At 42.8% G+C, this 25,339-nt stretch overlaps 1 protein-coding gene across 1 annotated transcript in view; it reads right to left on the bottom strand.

Moving 5' to 3' along the window:
- The window catches only part of RIF1 (replication timing regulatory factor 1), a 675,273-nt gene that overhangs the window by 285,943 nt on the left and 363,991 nt on the right, over positions 1-25,339 (bottom strand). The window contains exon 22 of the mRNA XM_053712714.1: positions 2,351-2,553. Within this exon, the coding sequence (XP_053568689.1) occupies positions 2,351-2,553 (203 nt within the window). The remainder of the gene's footprint in view (positions 1-2,350; positions 2,554-25,339) is intronic.

Below are 25,339 nucleotides of genomic sequence, written 5' to 3'. Positions count from 1 at the left end.
GCAATATAAAACCTTGTTGAACAAACATTTTCTTAAGGTAACCCTCTAACTTTTTATCCATTGGATCTGAAAAGGCACAGCTATCCTCCACCGGGATAGTGGTACGCTTAGCTAAAGTAGAAACTGCTCCCTCCACCTTAGGGACCGTCTGCCATAAGTCCCGTGTGGTGGAGTCTATTGGAAACATTTTTCTAAATATCGGAGGGGGTGAGAACGGCACACCGGGTCTATCCCACTCCTTAGTAATAATTTCAGTTAGTCTTTTAGGTATAGGAAAAACGTCGGTACTCATTGGTACCGCAAAATATTTATCCAACCTACACATTTTCTCTGGTATTGCAACTGTGTTACAATCATTCAGAGCCGCTAACACCTCCCCTAGTAATACACAGAGGTTCTCCAGCTTAAATTTAAAATTTGAAATATCTGAATCCAATCTGTTTGGATCAGAGCCGTCAGCCGCAGACAGAAGCTCTCCGTCCTCATGTTCTGCAAGCTGTGACGCAGTATCTGACATGGCCCTAGTATTATCAGCGCACTCTGTTCTCACCCCAGAGTGATCACGCTTGCCTCTTAATTCTGGTAATTTAGCCAAAACTTCAGTCATAACAGTAGCCATATCTTGTAATGTTATTTGTAATGGCCGCCCAGATGTACTGGGCGCCACAATATCGCGCACCTCCCGAGCGGGAGATGCAGGTACTGACACGTGAGGCGAGTTAGTCGGCATAACTCTCCCCTCGCTGTTTGGTGAAATTTGTTCAATTTGTACAGATTGACTTTTATTTAAAGTAGCATCAATACAGTTAGTACATAAATTTCTATTGGGCTCCACTTTGGCATTAGCACAAATAGCACAGGTATCTTCCTCTGAATCAGACATGTTTAACACACTAGCAAATAAACTTGCAACTTGGAATACTATTCAGGTAAAATACTATGAAAACGTACTGTGCCTATAAGAAGCACAGAAGATTTATGACAGTTGAAAATTAATGAACTGAAAAAGTTATAGCATCAATCTTTGTAAACAACACAACTTTAGCAAAGGTTTGTTCCCATTAGCAAAAGACAACTAACCCTGATAGCAGAAAAAAAATTACAGAATAAACGTTTTTTATCACAGTCAACTACAATCTCACAGCTCTGCTGTGAATGATTACCTCCCTCAAAACAAGTTTTGAAGACCCCTGAGTTCTGTAGAGATGAACCGGATCATGCAGGAAATACAATGAGCTGCTGACTGAAATTTTTTGATGCGTAGTAAAAGCGCCAAAAAATGGCCCCTCCCCCTCACACACAACAGTGAGAGAGATCAGAAACTGTCAGAAATTATTCAAGCAACTGCCAAGTGGAAAAATAGTGCCCAAACGTTTTATTCACCCAGTACCTCAGAAAATGAAAACGATTTTACATTCCAGCAAAAACGTTTAACATAAATTAAGAGTTATTAAAAAGCCTGTTGCTAGTCCCTGCAAAATAGGCTAAAGTCTTATGTACACAGTGTAATTCCAGTGAAGTACCATTCCCCAGAATACTGAAGTGTAAAATATACATACATGACATATCGGTATGGCAGGATTTTCTCATCAATTCCATTGTCAGAAAATAAAAGCTGCTACATACCTCTTTGCAGATTAATCTGCCCGCTGTCCCCTGATCTGAAGTTTACCTCTCCTCAGATGGCCGAGAAACAGCAATATGATCTTAACTACTCCGGCTAAAATCATAGTAAAAACTCTGGTAGATTCTTCTTCAAACTCTGCCAGAGAAGTAATAACACACTCCGGTGCTATTATAAAATAACAAACTTTTGATTGAAGGTATAAAACTAAGTATAATCACCATAGTCCTCTCACACATCCTATCTAGTCGTTGGGTGCAAGAGAATGACTGGGAGTGACGTAGAGGGGAGGAGCTATATGCAGCTCTGCTGGGTGAATCCTCTTGCACTTCCTGTTGGGGAGGAGTAATATCCCAGAAGTAATGATGACCCGTGGACTGATCACACTTAACAGAAGAAAAAATTACGTTCTTTAGCCATTTCATTATGTTTTGGGGATGAACAAACAAATCATCTCTCTAGAGAGCACCTTTTTTTTTCCAAAAGCATTCATTGGATGTACCAGCAAGGAGGGAGGTGTGAGCAAACAATGGACCTACAGAGCACATAGAGCTTACAGTAGTCTTGCAAGATTATGAACTTTTTTTAAATCTATTCCATAATCGCTTAATAAAATCAGTAAGAAAAAAGCTGGTGTTTGTAGTTTCAAAAACAAAATGAAATTACTGGAAATGCTTAAAAGGGGTGCTTGTATATAATAATTACAAACAAACATACACCACATACCTAAGCTCATCAGGGTAATCCAAAACTGTAGCTTTGGCAAACGTTGCATTCCAAAACAGTGCAGCTTGATTTCGAGTCTGTTTACTTTTATGTACAAAAATAGCACAAAGCAGAGGTGAAAGTGCTTCCAGAAGCTCACTATCATATGAGCCATTGTAGCGAGAGCCAAGACACAGCAGTATATCACCAAGAAGTTTGTCCAACTAGGAGGAAAAAACACAAAACAGAACATATAGTAATGTCTGATTAAAGAGACATAGAAAAAACAATTTATGTAAGAATTTACCTGATAAATTCATTTTTCATATTGGCAAGAGTCCATGAGCTAGTGACGTATGGGATATACAATCCTACCAGGAGGGGCTAAGTTTCCAAAACCTCAAAATGCCTATAAATACACCCCTCACCACACCCACAATTCAGTTTAACGAATAGCCAAGAAGTGGGGTGATAAATAAAAACAAAAAAAGCATAAGGAATTGGAATAATTGTACTTTATACAAAAAAAATCATAACCACCATAAAAAAGGGTGGGCCTCATGGACTCTTACCAATATGAAAGAAATGAATTTATCAGGTAAATTCTTACATAAATTATGTTTTCTTTCATGCAATTGGCAAGAGTCCATGAGCTAGTGACGTATGGGATATCAATACCCAAGATGTGTTACTCCACGCAAGAGTCACTAGAGAGGGAGGGATAAAAAATAAAGACAGCCAATTCCACTGAAAAAAATTAACCCACAACCAAAATCATAAGTTTTAATCTTATAGAGGAAAAGAAAAAAACTGAAAATATAAGCAGAAGAATCAAACTGAAACAGCTGCCTGAAGAACTTTTCTACCAAAAACTGCTTCTGAAGAAGAAAACACATCAAAATGGTAGAATTTAGTAAATATATGCAAAGAAGACCAAGTTGCTGCTTTGCAAATCTGATCAACAGAAGCTTCATTCCTAAAAGCCCAGGAAGTAGAAACTGACCTAGTAGAATGAGCTGTAATCCTCTGAGGCGGGGGGATTCACCTGACTCCAAATAAGTGTGATGAATCAAAAGCTTTAACCACAATGCCAAAGAAATGGCAGAAGCCTTCTGACCTTTCCTAGAACCAGAAAAGATAACAAATAGACTAGAAGTCTTCAAGAAAACTTTAGTAGCTTCAACATAATATTTCAAACCTCTCACCACATCCAAAGAATGTAAAGATCTTTCTAAAGAATTCTTAGGATGAGGACACAAAGAAGGGACAACATTTCCCTACTAATGTTGTTTAAATTCACAACTTTAGGTAAGAATTTAAATCAAGTCCGCAAAACTGCCTTATCCTGATGAAAAATCATTAAAGGAGACTCGCAAGAGCAGATAATTCAGAAACTCTTCTAGTAGAAGAGATGGCCAAAAGAAACAACAGTTTCCAAGAAAGCAATTTAATGTCCAAAGAATGCATAGGCTCAAACGGAGGAGCCTGTAAAGCCTTCAAAACCAAATTAAGACTCCAAGGAGGAGAGATTGATTTAATGACAGACTTAATACGAACCAAAGCCTGTACAAAACAATGAATATCAGGGAGTTTAGCAATTTTTCTGTGGAATAAAACAGAAAGAGCAGAGATTTGTCCTTTCAAGGAACTTGCAAACAAACCTTTATCCAAACCATCCTGAAGAAACTGTAAAATTCTAGGAATTCTAAAAGAATGCCAAGAGAATTTATGAGAAGAACACCATGAAATGTAATTCTTCCAAACTCAATAATAAATCTTTCTAGAGACAGATTTACGAGCCTGCAACATAGTATTAATCACTGAGTCAGAGAAACCTATGACTAAACACTAAGCGTTCAATTTCCATAACTTCAAATGTAATGATTTGAGATCCTGATGGAAAAACGGACCTTGAGATAGGTCTGGCCTTAATGGAAGTGGCCAAGGTTGGCAACTGGACATCCTAACAAGATCCGCATACCAAAACCTGTGAGGCCCATGCTGGAGCCACCAGCAGCACAAACAATTGCTCCATGATGATCTTGGAAATCACTCTTGGAAGGAGAAATAGAGGCGGTAAAATATAGGCAGGTTGATAACTCCAAGGAAGTGTCGATGCATTCACTGCTTCCACCTGAGGATCCCTGGACAGGTACCTGGGAAGTTTCTTGTCTAGATGAGATGCCATCAGATCTATTTCTGGAAGCCCCCACATCTGAACAATTTGAGAAAACACATCTGGGTGAAGAGACCACTCTCCCGGATGTAATGTTTGACGACAGAGATAATCCGCTTCCCAATTGTCTATACCTGGGATATGAACCACAGAAATTAGACAGGAGCTGGATTCTGCCCAAACAAGTATCCGGGATACTTCTTTCATAGCCTGAGGACTGTGAGTCCCACCCTGATGATTGACATACGCCACAGTTGTGACATTGTCTTTCTGAAAACAAATAAACGGCTCTCCCTTTAATAGGGGCCAAAACTGAAGGGCACAGAGTTCCAAAATATTGATTGGTAATCTCGCCTCTTGAGATTTCCAAACCCCTTGTGCTTTCAGAGATCCCCAGACAGCTCCTCAACCTGAAAGACTCGCATCTGTTGTGATCACGGTCCAGGTTGGACGAACAAAAGAGGCCCCTTGTATTATACGATGGTGATCTAACCACCAAGTCAGAGATAGTAGAAGATTGGGATTTAAGGATATTAATTGCGATATCCTTGTATAATCCCTGAACCATTGGTTCAGCATACAAAGTTGAAGAGGTCTCATGTGAAAACGAGCAAAGGGGATCGCGTCCGATGCTGCAGTCATGAGACCTAAAACCTTCATGCACATAGCTACTGAAAGGAATGACTGAGACTGAAGGTTCCGACAGGCTGCAACCAACTTCAAACGTCTCTTGCCTGTTCGAGACAAAGTCATGGATACTGAATCTATCTGGAAACCTAAAGAGGTTACCCTTGTCTGAGAAATCAAGAAACTTTTTAGTAAATTGATCCTCCAACCATGTTCTTGAAGAAACAACATTAGTTGATTCGTGTGAGATTCTGAAGAACGTAAAGACTGAGCAAGTACCAAGGTATCGTCCAAATAAGGAAACACCGCAATACCCCGCTCTCTGATTAAAGAGAGTAGGGCACAGAGAACCTTTGAAAAGATCCTTGGTGCTGTCGCTAGGCCAAAAGGAAGAGCAACAAATTGGTAATGCTTGTCTAGAAAAGAGAATCTCAGGAACTAATAGTGATCTGGATGAATCGGAATATGAAGATATGCATCCTGTAAGTCTATTGTGGACATATAATGCCCTTGCTGAACAAAAGGCAGAATAGTCCTTATAGTCACCATTTTGAAGGTTGGTTCTCTTACAAAACGATTCAAGACTTTTAGATCCAGAACTGGTCTGAATGAATTTTCTTTCTTTGGGACAATGAACAGTTTTGAATAAAACCCCAGACCCTGTTCCTGAAAAGGAACCGGCATGATTACCCCAGATAACTCCAGGTCAGAAACACACTTCAGGAAAGCATGTGCTTTCACTGGGTTCACTGGAATGAGTGAGAGAAAGAAACTGCTCACAGGTGGTCTTACTCTGAAACCTATTCTTTACCCCTGAGAGACAATGTTCTGAATCCAATGATTTTGGACTGAATTCATCCAAACATCTTTGAAAAATTTTAATCTGCCCCCTACCAGCTGAGCCGGAATGAGGGCCGCACCTTCATCCGAACTTGGGGGCTGGTTTAGATCTCCTAAATGGCTTGGATTTATTCCAGATTGAGGAAGGCTTCCAATTGGAAACAGATTCCTTAGGGGAAGGATTAGGTTCCTGTTCCTTATTTTGTCGAAAGGAACGAAAACGGTTAGAAGCTTTAAATTTACCCTTAGATTTTGTATCCTGAGGCAAAAAAGCTCCCTTCCCCCCAGTGACAGTTGAAATTATAGAATCCAACTGAGAACCAAATAATTTATTACCTTGGTAAGAAAGATAGCAAAGTCGATTTAGAGGTCATATCAGCATTCCAAGATTTAAGCCATAAAACTCTTCTAGCTAAAACAGCTAAAGACATATCTAACATCAATTCTGATGTTATAAAAAATGGCATCACAAATGAAATTATTAGCATGTTGAATTAATTTAACAATGCTATACACATTATGATCTGATACTTGTTGCGCTAAAGTTTCCAACCAAAAAGTTGAAGCAGCTGCAACGTCAGCCAAAGAAATAGCAGGCCTAAGAAGATGACCTGAACATAAATAAGCTTTCCTTAGAAAAGATTCAAGCTTCCTATCTAAAGGATTTTTAAAAGAAGTACTATCTTCCGTAGGAATAGTAGTACGCTTGGCAAGAGTAGAGATGGCCCCATCAACTTTGGGGATCTTTTCACAAAACTCTAATTTATCAGTAGGCAAAGGATACAGTTTTTAAACCTTGAAGGAGTAAAAGAAGTACCCAGTCTATTCCATTCCTTAGAAATATCTGAAATAGCATCAGGAAGTGGAAAAACCTCTGGAATAACTGCATGAGGCTTATAAACCGAATTTAAACGTTTACTAGTTTTAGTATCAAGAGGACTAGTCTCCTCCATATCTAATGCAATCAACATTTCCTTTAATAAAGAACGAATATACTCCATTTTAAATAAGAGGATTTGTCAGTGTCAATATCTGAAGCAGGATCCTCTGAATCAGACAGATCCTCATCAGAGATAGATAATTCAGTATGTTGTCGGTCATTTGAAATTTCATCATCTCTATGAGAAGTTTTAAAAGACCTTACGTTTATTAGAAGGCGGAATGGCACACAAAACCTTCTGAATGGAATCAGAAACAAATTCTCTTAAAATTACAGGAATATCCTGAGCATTAGATGTTGATGGACCAGTAAAAGGTAATGAACTACTACTGATGAAAACATCGGCATGTAAAAAGTTTATCATGACAACTATTACAAACCACAGCTGGAGGAACAGTTACCAGAAGTTTACAACAAATGCACTTAGCTTTGGTAGAACCAACATCAAGCAGCAGAATTCCAGTAGCAGATTCTGAGACAGGAACAGATTGAGACATCTTGTAATATGTAAGAGAAAAAAATAACATAAAGCAAAATTATCAATTTCCTTAAAAGACAGTTTCAGGAATGGGAAAAGATGCAAAAGCATAGGCCTCTGACATTGAAAAAAAAGACCAGAGGCAAAAGGAATGGGGAAAAAGGAATTTAGGAACTAAACACGAGCATTATTGATGACGCAACCTCGTGAAACACCTGGTGCCAACTAAGACGCCAGAAATGACGAATTTGCGTCAGACGTAATTTTCGCACCAAAAAAGTCTTGCGCCAAGAATGACACAAATTATATCATTTTGCGCTCTCGCGAGCCTAATACAGCCCGCACTTAGAAAAAAGTCAATTTGAAAACCCCAAGTAAGATTTTTTTTTTTTCTTCCCAAAAAATGCATTTCCCAGATATGAAACTGACAGTCTGCAAAAAGGAAATATACTGATAAACCTGAATCACGGCAAATATAAGTACATATATTTATAACTTTATATATAAAGTGCCAAACCATAGCTGAGAGTGTCTTAAGTAAATGAAACATACTTACCAAAAGACACCCATCCACATATAGCAGATAGCCAAACCAGTACTGAAACGAGAATCAGTAGAGGTAATGGTATATAAGAGTATATCGTCGATCTGAAAAGGGAGGTAGGAGATGAATCTCTACGACGGATAACAGAGAACCTATGAAATAGATCCCGGTTAGGATGACCATTGCATTCAATAGGTGATACTCCCTTCACATCCCTCTGTCATTCACTGAACTCTGAGAGGAACCGGGCTTTAGCATGCTGAGAAGCGCATATCAACGTAGAAATCTAGCACAAACTTACTTGACCACCTCCATAGGAGGCAAAGTTTGCAAAACTGAATTGTGGGTGTGGTGAGGGGTGTATTTATAGGCATTTTGAGGTTTGGAAAACTTTGCCCCTCCTGGTAGGATTGTATAACCCATACGTCACTAGCTCATGGACTCTTGCCAATTACATGAAAGAAAGTACAACCTTGCTAAAGCTAAGTAGTTTTGCATGAAAAAGGTGTAGAGGCATTCTATGCAAAATATAGAAATACAGGATGCCTTACCATTTTTTTTTATTTCTCTGAAAATTGGGTAGTGCTTTTTATAACTCCTCTTGAGCAAAACCCCATATTTACAGATTTAAAAAAAGAAAAAAAAAATGTTCTCCCGATATATAGGAAATTGCTTGTTGTAGCATACAATTATGTTTCAAATTTTTTTGGGGTTGCCCATAATTGTTTTCTATTAGACATATACAGCTCCTCATATCTTTGTAAAGCTCATTACCTGTCCTTTTTGTCATATTTACATTAGTCATATTTGGAAAACGATGGGGTTTAAAAAGGCTCAACAAATGACAAACCTCCATTTTGTACATAATTCGGCCTTAAAAACTCATTAAAGGACTGCTAGTAACAACTATTTTTCTTCTTGGGGTTCTCTCTCATCGGTAGTATATGTCGAAATAAATTGTTACTCAGTCCTTCAGTGATGGAGAAAATTAAATAAATCCTGAAAATCATAACATTTTAAAATATAATTTATGCTTATCTGATAAATTATTTTCTTTCTTTGCAGCGAGAGTCTACAAAATTCATTCATAACCTATGGGAAATATTTCACTTGGACACCTTGAGGAGCATTAAGGGGGCGATTTATTAAGTTGAGGAGAACAGGGACGCATATATGCGCCTCCTGGAGGAATTCGGCATTGCACACGAGAGGCCTCATTTTTAAAAGCCCATGTGGAAGCTACCGCTCTAGTGGAATGAGATTTAATTCTTTCAGGAGGCTGCTGGCCAGCAGTCTCATAAGATAAGCGGATTATGCTTCTCAGCCAAAAGGAAAGAGAAGTTGCCGAAGCATTTGGCCTCTCCTCTGTCCAGAGTAGACAACAAACAAAGCAGATGTTTGACGAAAATCCTTTGTAGCTTGTAAATAAAACTTTAAAGCACGAACCACATCAAGATTGTGTAAAAAGACGTTCCTTCTTTGAGGATGGATTAGGACATAATGAAGGAACAACAATCTCCTGATTGATGTTCTTATTAGATACTACCTTAGGAAGAAACCCAGGTTTGGTACGCAAAACTACCTTATCTGCATGGAAAATCAGATAAGGGGAATCACACTGTAAAGCAGATAACTCCGAAACTCTTCGAGCCGAGGAGATAGCTACTAGAAACAGAACTTTCCAAGATAAAAGTTTAATATCTATGGAATGCAAAGGTTCAAACGGAACCCCTTGAAGAACTTTAAGAACTAAATTTAAACTCCATGGCGGAGCAACAGGTTTAAACACAGGCTTAATTCTAACTAAAGCCTGACAAAACGCCTGAACGTCTGGAACCTCAGCCAGACCTTTGTGCAAAAGAATAGACAGAGCAGAAATCTGTCCCTTTAAGGAACTAGCAGACAATCCTTTCTCCAATCCCTCTTGGAGAAAGGATAAGATTCTAGGAATCCTGACTTTACTCCATGAGTAACCCTTGGATTCACACCATTGAAGATATTTACACCATATCTTATGATAGATTTTCCTGGTGACAGGCTTTCGAGCCTGAATTAAGGTATCAATGACCGACTCGAAAAAACCACGCTTTGATAGAAACAAGCGTTCAATCTCCAAGCAGTCAGACGCAGAGAAATTAGATTTGGATGTTTGAAAGGACCTTGAAGTAGAAGGTCCTGCCTCAGCGGCAGAGTCCATGGTGGAAAGGATGACATGTCCACCAGATCTGCATACCAAGTCCTGCATGGCCACGCAGGAGCTATCAAAATCACTGAAGCCAGGCTGAAGGACCAGGGCACTGCTAGAGCATCTATCAGCGCTGCTTTGGGATCCCTGGACCAGTAACGAGGAAGCTTGGCGTTCTGACGAGACGCCATGAGATCCAGTTCTGGTTTGCCTCATAGTTGAATAAACTGGGCAAATACCTCCGGATGGAGCTCCCACTCCCCCGGATGAAAAGTCTGCTGACTTAAGAAATCCGCCAGTTTTCTACTCCTGGAATATGGATAGCTGAGAGATGGCAAGAGTGAACCTCTGCCCATAGAATTATATTTGAAACCTCCAACATCGCCAGGGGGCTCCTTGTACCCCCTGATGGTTGATATTGGCTACAGTCGTGATATTGTCCGACTGAAATCTGATGAACCTGACCGCAGCTAGCGGAGGCCAAGCCTGAAGAGCATTGAATATCGCTCTTAGTTCCAGAATGTTTATCGGAAGGAGGGCTTCCTCCTGAGTCCACGAACCCTGAGCCTTCAGGGAGTTCCAGACTGCGCCCCAGCCCAGAAGGCTGGCATCTGTCGTCACTATAGTCCATTCTGGCCTGCGGAAGCTCATTCCCCTGGACAGATGGACCAGAGAGAACCACCAGAGAAGAGAATCCCTGGTCTCTTGATCCAGATTTAGCAGAGGGGACAAATCTGTGTAATCCCCATTCCACTGATTGAGCATGCAAAGTTGCAGTAGTCTGAGATGTAGGCGGGCAAACGGAACTATGTCCATTGCCGCTACCATTAAGCCGATTACTTCCATACACTGAGCCACTGACGGCTGAGAAGTGGAATAAAGAGCACGGCAGGAAGTTAGAAGCTTTGACAACCTGACCTCTATCAGAAAAATCTTCATTTCTACTGAATCTATCAGTGTTCCTAGGAAGGAAACTCTTGTGAGAGGGGAGAGAGAACTCTTTTCTTCATTCACCTTCCACCCATGAGACCTCAGGAATGCCAGAACAATGTCCGTATGGGACTTGCCGATTTAAAAATTCGACGCCTGTATCAGAATGTCGTCTAGGTAAGGAGCCACCGCTATGCCTCGTGGCCTTAGAACCGCCAGTAGGGTCCCTAGAACCTTCGTAAAGATTCTTGGTGCCATGGCTAACCCGAAGGGAAGAGCCACAAACTGGTAATGCCTGTCTAGGAAGGCAAACCTGAGAAACCGATGATGATCTCTGTGTATCGGAATGTGGAGATAAGCATCCTTTAAGTAGTCATATATTGACCCTCCTGGATCATAGGTTCAGGCCCGGACTGGCCGTCGGGCATACCGGGCATTTGCCCGGTAGGCTGCATGCTAGTTTAGCCCCTCCCACTGCGACGTCACGCCACATCATAGGAAAAAAAATTGACAACTTTTTTTTTGTAATACATTTAATAAATACATCTTGAAATGTACGCGTTACATTTATTATATATAAGTCACTCATCATATAAGTGACAGTCTCTCTGGGTTGGCTGTGCGGCAATTGCAAATTACTCAGAGATCAGACCGGCCCGCCCCGCAATCAGGAGGAATGGATTCTTTCAGGGCCGCCAGAGCGGCCGCCGCACCATCTACAAACAGATTCCTGGGCCTCCCCTCCAGTCTGATTGGCCGCACTGGCCGCACATGCGCACTGCTTCCGGCCCCTGTGAGTGATATCGGAGTCTGACGACGTCACTCACAGGGGCCGGAAGCAGTGCGCATGTGCGGACAGTGCGGCCAATCAGAATGGGGGGAGGCCCATGAAATCAGGATGGAATCTTTGATGGCGCAAAGACTTGTAGACACACGTGGCTACACACTCATGCCGCGTGCCGGGTCCACCACGTGACCGTGTCAGGTTGGAGGCGGAGGGCAGGGAGCTGCTGGAGCAGGTGGCGACGAGGGCAGGCAGGCAAAAATAATGTTGCCCTGGGCCGGGTCCTAAAACTTACTCCCTCCATCTTCATGGTTCGATTGGGGCCGGCCCGGCCGGGCCGCATTCACATATTCCATGAGCCGAGGCCGGTGGGGAGAGCACTGCAGCGAATAGCGATCATGATTGGACTGAGGAGGCTGCGACTCTGTAGATGGCCGGCACTGGCAGCAGGGCAGGTAGGTGACTGACCGAGAGGTCTGGAGAATGGTGATGGATGGTCTGGTCTCAGAGGAGCCTTAAATTGATATATATACACAATATTATTTATATATATATATACACACACACAGTCACTTATACAGTAGTATGATGATTAATTTGTAGTTTACACACGACTACAGCTTAGTAAGTGGGTGGGTAAGAGATCTCTCAATCATCTCAGTCAGCCTCAGCAGTACAGTACAGTACTAACTGGGCCTGGCTGGGCCGGCAGTGTCTATCTGTGTCTGTGTCACATCTCTGACCTGAGACTGTAACAAAGTGTATGTACATGTACAGACAGACAGTGAGCTGAGTCTGTCTGCACTAAGTGAGAAGGGGTGTGAGAGAGAGGAGGATGAGAAGGGGGCTGTGTGAGAGAGAGGAGGGTGAGAAGGGGCCTGTGTGAGGGAGAGGAGGGTGAGAAGGGGCCTGTGTGAGGGAGAGGAGGGTGAGAAGGGGCCTGTGTGAGGGAGAGGAGGGTGAGAAGGGGCCTGTGTGAGGGAGAGGAGGGTGAGAAGGGGCCCGTGTGAGGGAGAGGAGGGTGAGAAGGGGCCCGTGTGAGGGAGAGGAGGGTGAGAAGGGGCCTGTGTGAGGGAGAGGAGCGTGAGAAGGGGCCTGTGTGAGGGAGAGGAGCGTGAGAAGGGGCCTGTGTGAGGGAGAGGAGCGTGAGAAGGGGCCTGTGTGAGGGAGAGGAGGGTGAGAAGGGGACTGTGTGAGGGAGAGGAGGGTGAGAAGGGGACTGTGTGAGGGAGAGGAGGGTGAGAAGGGGACTGTGTGAGGGAGAGGAGGGTGAGAAGGGGACTGTGTGAGGGAGAGGAGGGTGAGAAGGGGCCTGTGTGAGGGAGAGGAGGGTGAGAAGGGGCCTGTGTGAGGGAGAGGAGGGTGAGAAGGGGCCTGTGTGAGGGAGAGGAGGGTGAGAAGGGGCCTGTGTGAGGGAGAGGAGGGTGAGAAGGGGCCTGTGTGAGGGAGAGGAGGGTGAGAAGGGGCCTGTGTGAGGGAGAGGAGGGTGAGAAGGGGCCTGTGTGAGGGAGAGGAGGGTGAGAAGGGGCCTGTGTGAGGGAGAGGAGGGTGAGAAGGGGCCTGTGTGAGGGAGAGGAGGGTGAGAAGGGGACTGTGTGAGGGAGAGGAGGGTGAGAAGGGGACTGTGTGAGGGAGAGGAGGGTGAGAAGGGGACTGTGTGAGGGAGAGGAGGGTGAGAAGGGGACTGTGTGAGGGAGAGGAGGGTGAGAAGGGGACTGTGTGAGGGAGAGGAGGGTGAGAAGGGGACTGTGTGAGGGAGAGGAGGGTGAGAAGGGGACTGTGTGAGGGAGAGGAGGGTGAGAAGGGGACTGTGTGAGGGAGAGGAGGGTGAGAAGGGGACTGTGTGAGGGAGAGGAGGGTGAGAAGGGGACTGTGTGAGGGAGAGGAGGGTGAGAAGGGGACTGTGTGAGGGAGAGGAGGGTGAGAAGGGGACTGTGTGAGGGAGAGGAGGGTGAGAAGGGGACTGTGTGAGGGAGAGGAGGGTGAGAAGGGGACTGTGTGAGGGAGAGGAGGGTGAGAAGGGGACTGTGTGAGGGAGAGGAGGGTGAGAAGGGGACTGTGTGAGGGAGAGGAGGGTGAGAAGGGGACTGTGTGAGGGAGAGGAGGGTGAGAAGGGGACTGTGTGAGGGAGAGGAGGGTGAGAAGGGGACTGTGTGAGGGAGAGGAGGGTGAGAAGGGGCTGTGTGATGGAGAGGAGGGTGAGAAGGGGCTGTGTGAGGGAGATGAGGGTGAGAAGGGGCTGTGTGAGGGAGAGGAGGGTGAGAAGGGGCTGTGTGAGGGAGATGAGGGTGAGAAGGGGCTGTGTGATAGAGAGGAGGGTGAGAAGGGGCTGTGTGATAGAGAGGAGGGTGAGAAGGGGCTGTGTGATAGAGAGGAGGGTGAGAAGGGGCTGTGTGATGGAGAGGAGGGTGAGAAGGGGATTGTGTGAGGGAGAGGAGGGTGAGAAGGGGATTGAGTGAGGGAGAGGAGGGTGAGAAGGGGATTGTGTGAGGGAGAGGAGGGTGAGAAGGGGCTGTGTGAGGGAGAGGAGGGTGAGAAGGGGCTGTGTAATAGAGAAGAGGGTGAGAAGGGGCTGTGTGATAGAGAGGAGGGTGAGAAGGTGCTGTGTGAAGGAGATGAGGGTGAGAAGGGGCTGTGTGATAGAGAGGAGGGTGAGAAGGGGCTGTATGAGGGAGATGAGGGTGAGAAGGAAATGTGTGAGAGAGAGGAGGGTGAGAAGGGGCTGTGTGAGGGAGAGGAGGGTGAGAAGGGGCTGTGTGAGAGAAGAGGGTGAGAAGGGGCTGTGTGAGGGAGAGGAGGGTGAGAAGGGGCTGTGTGATAGAGAGGATGGTGAGAAGGGGCTGTGTGATAGAGAGGAGGGTGAGAAGGGGCTGTGTGATAGAGAGGAGGGTGAGAAGGGGCTGTGTGATAGAGAGGAGGGTGAGAAGGGGCTGTATGAGGGAGATGAGGGTGAGAAGGAAATGTGTGAGAGAGAGGAGGGTGAGAAGGGGCTGTGTGAGGGAGAAGAGGGTGAGAAGGGGCTGTGTGAGAGAGAGGAGGGTGAGAAGGGGCTGTGTAATAGAGAAGAGGGTGAGAAGGGGCTGTGTGAGGGAGAGGAGGGTGAGAAGGGGCTGTGTGAGAGAGAGGAGGGTGAGAAGGGGCTGTGTGAGAGAGAGAGGAGGGTGAGAAGGGGCTGTGTGAGAGAGAGAGGAGGGTGAGAAGGGGACTGTGTTTATTTAATGTACCTTGTGTTGCAAATGAGTACTTTACACGTCTTTGTCATTAAAAAGTAGCACTATTTTTTTTTTATTTTTTTTTTATATATATATATATTTTACTTAATTTTTCTGGTATTGGGGGGGGTTGGGCCTCTTTGCCCTAAAATGCCCGGGCCTCTTTTTGGTCCCAGTCCGGCCCTGCATAGGTTGGATGGTTGGAATAGTCTCCATCTTGAAGGATGGGACCCTGAGAAATTTGTTTAGGATCTTGAGATCCAAGATTGGTCTGAAAGTTCCCTCTTTTTGGGAACTATAAACAGATTTGAATAGAATCCTTGCCCCTGTTCCTCCCTTGGAACTGGGTGGATCACTCCCATAACCAGAAGGTCTTGAACGCAACGTAAGAATGCCTGGGCGAAGAGAGAAAGTCTGCCCCCAACTAGATCCAGTCCCGGATCGGGGGCTACTCCTTCATGCTGTCTTAGAGGCAGCAGCAGGTTTTTTTTTTGCCCTGCTTTCCCTTGTTCCAAGCCTGGTTAGGTCTCCAGACTGGCTTGGAATGGGCAAAATTTCCTTCTTGTTTTGCAGAAGAGGAAGTTGAAGCTGCGCCACTCTTGAAGTTTCGAAAAGAACGAAAATGAGTCTGTTTGGTCCTTAATTTGTTGGACCTATCCTGGGGAAGGGCGTGGCCTTTTCCTCCAGTAATATCAGAAATGATCTCCTTTAGTCCAGGCCCGAATAGGGTCTGCCCTTTGAAGGGGATGTTGAGAAGCTTAGACTTTGAAGTAACGTCAGCTGACCAGGATTTAAGCCATAGCGCCCTACGCGCCAGAATGGCAAAACCTGAATTCTTAGCAGTTAGCTTTGTTAAATGAAAAACATAATTTATGCTTACCTGATAAATTTATTTCTCTTGTAGTGTATCCAGTCCACGGATCATCCATTACTTATGGAATATATTCTCCTTCCCAACAGGAAGTTGCAAGAGTCCACCCACAGCAAAGCTGCTATATAGCTCCTCCCCTAACTGTCATATTCAGTCATTCGACCGAAAACATGCAGAGAAAGGAAAAACCATAGGGTGCAGCGGTGACTGTAGTTCAAATGAAAAAATGACCTGCCTTAAAGTGACAGGGCGGGCCGTGGACTGGATACACTACAAGAGAAATATTTATCAGGTAAGCATAAATTATGTTTTCTCTTGTTAAGTGTATCCAGTCCACGGATCATCCATTACTTATGGAATACCAATCCCAAAGCAAAAGTACACGGATGATGGGAGGGACAAGGCAGAAACTTAAACGGAAGTTACCACTGCCTGTAAAAAAACCCTTTCTCCCAAAAATAGCCTCCGAAGAAGCAAGGTATCAAATTTGTTAAATTTGAAAAAGTATGAAGCGCAGACCAAGACTCCGTCTTGTAAATCTGTTCAACAGAAGCCACATTTAAAAAAGGCCCAAGTGAAAACCACAGCTCTAGTAGAATGAGAAGCAATCCCTTCAGGAGGCTGCTGTCCAGCAGTCTCATAAGCTAAATGAATTATGCTTTTTAACCAAAAAGACAGAGAGGCTGCTGAAGTCTTTGACCTCTCCTCTGTCCAGAATAGACAACAAACAAGGTGAACGTTTGATGAAAACTGTAGTAGCTTGTAAGTAAAACTTTAAAGCACAAACCACGTCCAATATTGTGTAATAGACGTTCCTTCTTTGAGGAAGGATTAGGATACAAGCATGGAACAACTATCTCTTGAGTGATGTTCTTGTTAGATACCACCTTAGGAAAAAACCCAGGTTGGTACGCAGGTCTACCTTATCCGTACGAAGGACCAGATAAGGAGAATCACATTGTAACACAGATAACTTGGAGACTCTACGAGTCGAGGAAATAGCTACCCAAAAGGAACTTTCCAAGATAAAGATTGATATCTATGGAACAAAAAAGGTTCAAACGGAACTTCTTGAAGAGCCTTAAGAACCAGGTTTAAGCTCCATGGTGGAGCAACAGTTTTAAATACAGGCTTGGATCTAACCAAAGCCTGACCAAATGCCTGAACGTCTAGAATACCTGCCAGACGCTGGTGCAAAAAAATAGACAGTAAAAATCTGTCCCTTTTAAGGAATTAGCCGACAACCCTTTTCTCAAAAACATCTTGGAGAAAAGATAATATCCTGGGAATCCAGGCTTTACTCCATGAGTAACCCTTGGATTCATAACAATCAGATATTTACACCATATCTATGTTCAATTTTCCTAGAGACAGGCTTTCATGTCTGTATTAAGGTATCAATGACTGACTCGGAGAAGCCATGCTTTGATAACATCAAGCGTTCAGTCTCCAGGCAGTCCATCTCAGATTGATTCTATTTAGATGGTTGAAAGGACCCTGAGGTAGAGGGACCTGTCTCAGAAGCAGAGACCGTGATGGAAGGATGACATGTCCACCAGATCTGCATACCAGGTCCTGCGTGGCTACGCAGGCGCTGTCAAGAACACCAAAGCCCTCTCCTGCTTGGTCTTGACCTCCGAAGGAAATCCCACTCCCCCGGAAGAAAAGTCTGACGACTTAGAAAATCCACCTCCCAGTTCTCAACACCTGGGATATGGATAGCTGATAGACAAGAGTGAGTCTCTGTCCAGTGAATTATTGTAAGACTTCTAACATCACTAGGGAACTTCTGTTCCCCCTTGATGGCTGATGTAAGCCACAGTCGTGTATATTGTCCGACTGAGTATGATGTACCTCAGAGTTGCTAACTGAGGCCAAGTCTGAAGAGCATGGAATATCACTCCCAGAATATTTATTAGAAGGAGGGTCTCCTCCTAAGTCCACTATCCCTGAGCCTTCAGGGAGTTCCAGACTGCATCCCAACCTAAAAGGCTGGCATCCATTGCAACAATTGTCCCATCTGACCTGCGGAAGGTCATACCCTTGGACAGATGGACCCGACAGTCACCAGAGAAGAGAATCTCTGGTCTCTTGGTCCAGGTTCAACAGGGGGACAAATCTGTGTAATCCCCGTTCCTCTGACTGAGCATGCATAGTTGCAGCGGTCTGAAATGTAGACGTGCAAACGTTACTATGTCCCTTGCCGCTACCTATTAAGCCGATTTCATTCATGTACTGAGCCACCGAAGGGCGCGGATGGGATGAAAAACACGGCAGAAATTTAGAAACTTTGACAACCTGGACTCCGTCAGGTAAATTTTCATTTCTACAGAATCTATCAGAGTCCCTAGGAGGGAAACCCTTGAGATTGGGGATAGAGAACTCTTTCCTTGTTCACTTTCCACCCATGTGATCTCAGAAATGCCAGTACTACGTCCGTATGAGACTTGGCAATTTGGATGTTTGACGCCTGTATCAAGATGTCGTCTAACTAAGGGGCCACTTCTATGCCCCGCGGCCTAAGGACCGCCAAAGCGACCCCAGAACCTCCATAAAGATTCTCGGGGCTGTAGATATCCCAAAGGAAAGAGCTACAAACTGGTAATGCCTGTCTAGAAAGGCAAACCTGAAAAACGAAGGTGATCTTTATGAATCACAATGTGAGGATAAGCATACTTCAAATCCATTGTAGTCCTCTATTGACTCTCCTGGATCATAGTTAAGATGGTACGAATAGTTTCCATCTTAAATGACGGAATTCTGAGGACTTTGTTTAAGATCTTTAGATCCAAAATAAGTCTGAAGGTTCCCTCACCTTGGGAACCACAAACAGATTTGAGTAAAAACTGTCCCTGTTCCTCTCTTCGAACTGGATGGATCTCGTACACAATGTAAGAATGCCTCCTTCTTTATCTGGTTTGCAGATAATTGTGAAAGGCGAAATCTCCCCTCTTTTTTGGGGGGGGGAATCTTTGAAATCCAGAAAATATCTCTGGGATATAAATTCCAATGCCTAGGGATCCTGGGCATCTCTTGCCCACGCCCGGGCGAAGAATGAAAGTCTGCCCCCTATAGGATCCGTTACCGGATAGGGGTCCGTTCCTTCATGCTGCCTTAGAGGCAGAAGCAGGCTCCTTGGCCTGCTTATCTTTGTTCCAGGTCCAATTGTCTCCAGACCGCCTTGGACTGAACAAAAATTCCCTCTTGTTTTGCCTTAGAGGAAGTGGATGCCACACCTGCCCTGAAGTTTTAAAAGGCACGAAAATTAGACCTTTTTTGGCCCTTGATTCCTATCCTGAGGAAGGGCATGACCTTTTCCTCCAGTTATATAAGCAATAATCTCCTTCAAACCAGGCCCGAATAGGGTCTGCCCCTTGAAGGGAAGTTAAGTAGCTTATTTATTAAAGTCACGACAGCTGACCATGATATAAGCCATAGCGCTCTGCGCGCCAGTATAGTAAAAAACAGAATTCTTAGCCGTTAGTCTAGTCAAATGAACAAAGGCATCAGAAAACAAAGGAATTGGCTAGCATAAGCTTGTCAAATATATTCATCCAATGGAGTCGCTAACTGTAAAGCCTCATCAAGAGACTCAACCCAGAACGCCGCAGCAGCAGTGATAGAAGCAATGTATGCAAGGGGCTGCAGGATAAAACCCTGTTAAACATTTTTTATCCATTGGATCTAAAAAGCACAACTGTCCTCGCCAGAGGTCGTGGTACGCTTAGCTAGAGTAGAAACTCTTCTCTCCACCTTAGGAACTGTCTGCCAGAAGTCCCGTGTGGTGGCAACTATTAGAAAACATTCTTCTAAAAAATAGGAGGGGAAGAGAAAGGCACACCTGGTCTATCCCATTCCTTATTAAAAAAAATTTTAGTAAACCTCTTTAGGTATTGGAAAAACATCAGTACACACCGGCACTGCATATTTATCCAGTCTACACAATTTCTCTGGCCCTGCGATTGTACACATTCATTCAGAGCAACCAAAGCCTCCCTGAGCAACAAGTGGAGGATGTCAAGCATACATTTTAAATGTAGAAATATCAGAATCAGGTTAAATCATCTTCCCCGAGTCAAAAAAATCACCCACAGACTAAGCATATTGTGAGGTAGTGTCATACATGGTTCTTAAAGCGTCTGTATGCTCTGTATCTACCCCCAGAGCTATCTGCTTTCCTTTAATTTCAGGTAGTCTGACTAATACTGCTGCCAGAGTATTATACACCACCTTTGCAATGTCTTGTAAAATAAACGCTATGGACGCCCTTGATGTACTTGGCGCCATTTGAGCGGGAGTCCCTAAAGCGGGAGTCAAAAGGTCTGACACGTGGGGAGAGTTAGTCGGCATAACTACCCCCACGACAGAATCCTCTGGTGATAATATTTTTAAAGACAAAAAATGATCTTTATTGTTTAACATGAAATCAGTACATCTGGTACACATTCTAAGATGGGGTTCCACCATGGCTTTAAAACATAATGAACACAGAGCTTCCTCTATGTCAGACATGTTAGAACAGACTAATAATGAGACTAATAAGCTTGGAAAACACTTTAAATCATCAAGTTAACAAGCAAATATATAAAACGTTACTGTGCCTTTAAGAGAAACAAATTGTCAAAATTTGAAAAACAGTGGAAAAAAAGGCAGTAAAACAAACGAAATTTTTACAGTACATGTAATAAGGTAACAGAGCATTGCACCCACTTGCAAACGGATGATTAACCCCTTAATGCATAAAACAGATAAAAAAAAACGACAGACGTTTTTAAAAACAGACACAACAAAACTGCCACAGCAGAGCTGTGGGTTACCTTCCCTATAAACGATTTTGGAAGTCTTTTTAGCCCTTTAGAAATGTCCTGTAGTATTCATGGGACTGCTGAGGGAATCTGGATAATTCATTTTGTAATTTTAACTGCGCAAAAAAAGCGCTAAATTAGGCCCCTCCCACTCATATTACAACAGTGGGAAGCTTCAGTTAACTGTTTCTATGCAAAATTTAAGCCAGCCATGTGGAAAAAAACTTAGGCCCCAATAAGTTTTATCACCATATGTTAAAAACGATTAAACATGCCAGCAAACGTTTTAAAACACATTTTTACAAGAGTATGTATCTCTATTAATAAGCCTGATACCAGTCGCTTTTACTGCATTTAAGGCTATACCAACATTACAGTGTTATCACCAATATACGTTAAAAAACGATTAAACATGCCAGCAAACGTTTTAAAACACATTTTTATAAGAGTATGTATCTCTATTAATAAGCCTGATACCAGTCGCTATCGCTGAATTTAAGGCTTTACTTACATTACTTCGGTATCAGCAGTATTTTCTTAGTCAATTCCATTCCTAGAAAAATATTTTACTGCACATACCTTATTTGCAGGAAAACCTGCACGCCATTCCCCCTCTGAAGTACCTCACTCCTCAGAATGTGAGAGAACAGCAAATGGATCTCAGTTAAAAATAACAAACTTTTGATTGAAGAATAAACTAAGTATAAATCACCACAGACTCTCACAACCTCCTATCTATGTTGAGGCTTGCAAGAGAATGACTGAATATGGCAGTTAGGGGAGGAGCTATATAGCAGCTTTGCTGTGGGTGGACTCTTGCAACTTCCTGTTGGGAAGGAGAATATATTCCATAAGTAATGGATGATCCGTGGACTGGATACACTTAAGAGAAAACAGCGTCAGAAATAAATTAATTGGCTAACTTAAGAGCTTTAAGCCTGTCGAGGATATCATCCAACGGGGTCTCCACCTGTAGAGCCTCTTCAAGAGACTCGAACCAGAAAGTCGCTGCAGCAGTGACTGGGGCAATGCATGCAAGAGGCTGGAGAATAAAACCTTGTCGTATAAAGATTTTCTTAAGGAAACCCTCTAATTTTTTATCCATTGGATCTAGGAAAGCACAACTGTCCTCGACGGGGATAGTTGTACGCTTAGCTAGGGTAGAGACTGCTCCCTCCACCTTAGGGACCGTCTGCCACGAGTCCCGTGTAGAGGCATCTATGGGAAACATCTTTTTAAAAGTAGGAGGGGGAGAGAACGGTACACCTGGTCTATCCCATTCCTTCGTAAAAATTTCTGAAAACCTCTTAGGGATTGGAAAAAAAGTGTAAACAGGCACTGCAAAGTATTTGTCCATTTTACACAATTTCTCTGGGACTACAATGGTGTCACAGTCATCCAGAGTTGCTAAAACCTCCCTGAGCAACAAGCGGAGGTGTTCAAGCTTAAATTTAAATGCTGTCATTTCAGAGTCAGACTGAAGTAACGCCTTCCCTGAATCAGAAATGTCACCCACAGATAGAAGCTCTCCTGCTTTGGCTTCTGTACATTGTGAGGGTATATCAGACATAGCTACTAAAGCGTCAGAAAGCTCTGTATTTGTTCTAGCCCCAGAGCTGTCTCGCTTTCCTTGTAACCCTGGCAGTTTGGACAATACCTCTGTGAGGGTATGATTCATAACTGCCGCCATGTCTTTTAAGGTAAACTCATTGGACGCGCCAGATGTACTTGGCGTCACTTGCGAGGGAGATATAGGTTCTGACACATTGGGAGAGCTAGGTGGTTTAACCTTCCTTTTGTCAGTCTGAGAAACCTCTGGTGATAAATCTTTAAAACCCATAATATGGTCTTTATAACTTATAGAAAGGTCAGTGCATTTGGTACACATTCTAAGAGGGGCTTCCACAATGGTTTCTAAACATAATGAACAAAGAGTTTCCTCTATGTCAGACATGTTCAACCGACTAGTAATGAGACCAGCAAGCTTGGAAAACACTTTAATAAATGTGAAAAAGCAATTAAATAAAAACGGTACTGTGCCTTTAAGAGAAAAAAACTACCACATAAACTGCAAAACAGTGTTAAAAAGTAGTAAACTACGAAATTTTTACAGTGTGTATATAGCATTGCACCCACTTGCAAATGGATGATTAACCCCTTAGGCCCCAAACCGGTTTAGAAAAACGGTAAAACCATTAAAAAACAGTCAAACACACTGCCACAGCTCTGCTGTGGCTACTACCTGCACTTAAACACGATTTTTGCAGGAAAAAAACCCTCTATAGTGGTCCTAGATGCCAGAGGACTCCTTTAGGGAAGCTGGATGTCTCAGTCTGAATATCAACTGCGCATAAAGTGCGTGAAAATAGGCCCCTCCCACCATGCACTCAATGTCAGAGGGCCTTAAAAAAGTACTCCTAGGAGTAATCTAACAAGCCATGTAGAAAACTAGGCCCCAAATAAAGATTTATCACCCTCAGAGAAAAAACGTTTTTTCTGTAAATTATGCAAACGTTTTTACACTAAGTAATATGAGAGTTAACATGAATATTACCCTTATCTTGTAAGCATTATCCCAGTCGTTAAATCACTGTTTCAGGTTTACCTCAAATATACCAGGCATTGTCAGCATTTTCTAGACCTTATCTCTCTAGAAAAAAATATACTGAACATACCTCAAAGTAGGTGATCTGCAAACCGTCCCCCCAACTGAAGTTTTCTTTCCATACTCTTCAGTTATGTGTGAGAACAGCAATGGACCTTAGTTACAAACCGCTAAGATCATCAACCTCCAGGTAGATTCTTCTTCCAATTTCTGCCTGAGAGTAAAACAGTACAACGCCGGTACCGTTTAAAAATAAACTCTTGATTGAAGGTAAAAACTACACTAAGTCACCACATATCTCTTGATACTTCCTTTCTTGTCGAGAGTTGCAAGAGAATGACTGGGGGTGGCAGTTAGGGGAGGAGCTATATAGAAAGCTCTGCTGTGGGTGTCCTCTTGCAACTTCCTGTTGGGAAGGAGAATATCCCACAAGTAATGGATGAACCCGTGGACTGGATACACCTTTACAAGAGAAAAGCCTAATTGGCTAAAACAGCTAATGCTTTAAAGGGCCACTGTAAGTAAATATTTTCTATGCCTGTTACTAACTACCCCAAATACGCTTTTTATCAATAGCATTTCATTAACATATCTCTACCGTATATCAGAAATCTTGTCTGCAAATTTAATTGTTTTCCAAACCCACTCCGTGGGTATCATTTGCTCTGTACCAATCCGTTTACAATACCTAGGTTTCAAAATGGCGCTTTAAACACAAAGTTATTGGTTTAATTATTTTGAACACTCAGTGCTGAAAATAGTGGGCAGGATAACGTGACATCGGCGAATAAAAGATATAAAACTTTTAGAACGTTATGAAACTTCGTTTTGGAGAAAATATAGGTCAGTAGGTTTTAATTAATGTTTATTAACTTTAATATGTTAGTAGTTTAGCTTAAAAATTATAACAGAAAGTAATCCTTTAAATATTTTCAAAATCATTTTTAAAAAAGTGAATCGGACGGGTGCTCCAGCTGATCACCAATTCGTGCTGCCGCTAGGAAGGATATACTGCTGGGAGTCGCCAGAAAGGATTTCTTTGCCGCTGGAAAGGATATACTGCTGTAAGCTGTTAGCCACTGAAGGGATCTACGGACATCTTTTCACCAGACCCGGTCTGTACTTTGACATCTTGTCTGGCTTGTCATTTGAATTCACGTCTTGGCGTGTTTGGAAATCATCTGTACCTACAAGTTCATCATCGGTTTCTTCGAAACTGTTATTTATTGTTGCAAATTGTATTTGTTACAAATAATTTGTGTTCGTTTTGCATCTATTGTATCAGAGTATGCTATACTTTATATTGCGCCTGATCAACGCATGTAGAGTGTTTTTTGTATATTGAAGCTATTTTTATCAGTTATATAGAAAAATGTATGCAGATTTTGCACTTTATTCATTTGTTTTTATTCTATCCTTGTTTTTTGGCTATTAATTTGATTCACTTTTTTAAAAATTATTTTGAAAATATTTAAAGTATTAGCTGTTTTAACCAATTAGGCTTTTTTCTGCGCACACATTTTTTCATTTTCTCTTTTTTCACTTTTTATCGCATATATATATAAATTTATTATACACATATGTTTATATATTTATGTCACCTATTTTAAGCTTTTAGTAGCGCTTATGAATTAAAGATTCTTTGCCTAAGAAAGGGCAGAAGCAGCATAACACTAGAGGAGGCACGAGAACCTCCCTGCGACACCCAGAAGCGAACATATACCAAAACTCTACTAAGATGATTACATGATCTTTACCAACTCCTCTACCCTCTCTTGCAGGAAACAATCCAAAAAAAATAAAATAAAAAAAAAAAAAAAAATAATTAAAAAAAATCTTCAGCAGAGCACCTCTGTCTACCTCCATTAAAACAAGGCAAGATAACTACTGGGAGAGTATAGAAAGTGGGAGGGAAATTTAATGCTCTGTTTGGGGTCAGGTGAACCATTTCCCATAGGTTATGAATACATTTCAGAGACTTTCACTGCCATTAGAAACATAATTTATGCTTAC

This window comes from Bombina bombina, chromosome 1 (genome assembly GCF_027579735.1).
Source record: "Bombina bombina isolate aBomBom1 chromosome 1, aBomBom1.pri, whole genome shotgun sequence".
In the NCBI taxonomy this organism is placed as follows: domain Eukaryota; kingdom Metazoa; phylum Chordata; class Amphibia; order Anura; family Bombinatoridae; genus Bombina; species Bombina bombina.
This window is presented reverse-complemented; position numbering and strand designations above follow the sequence as displayed.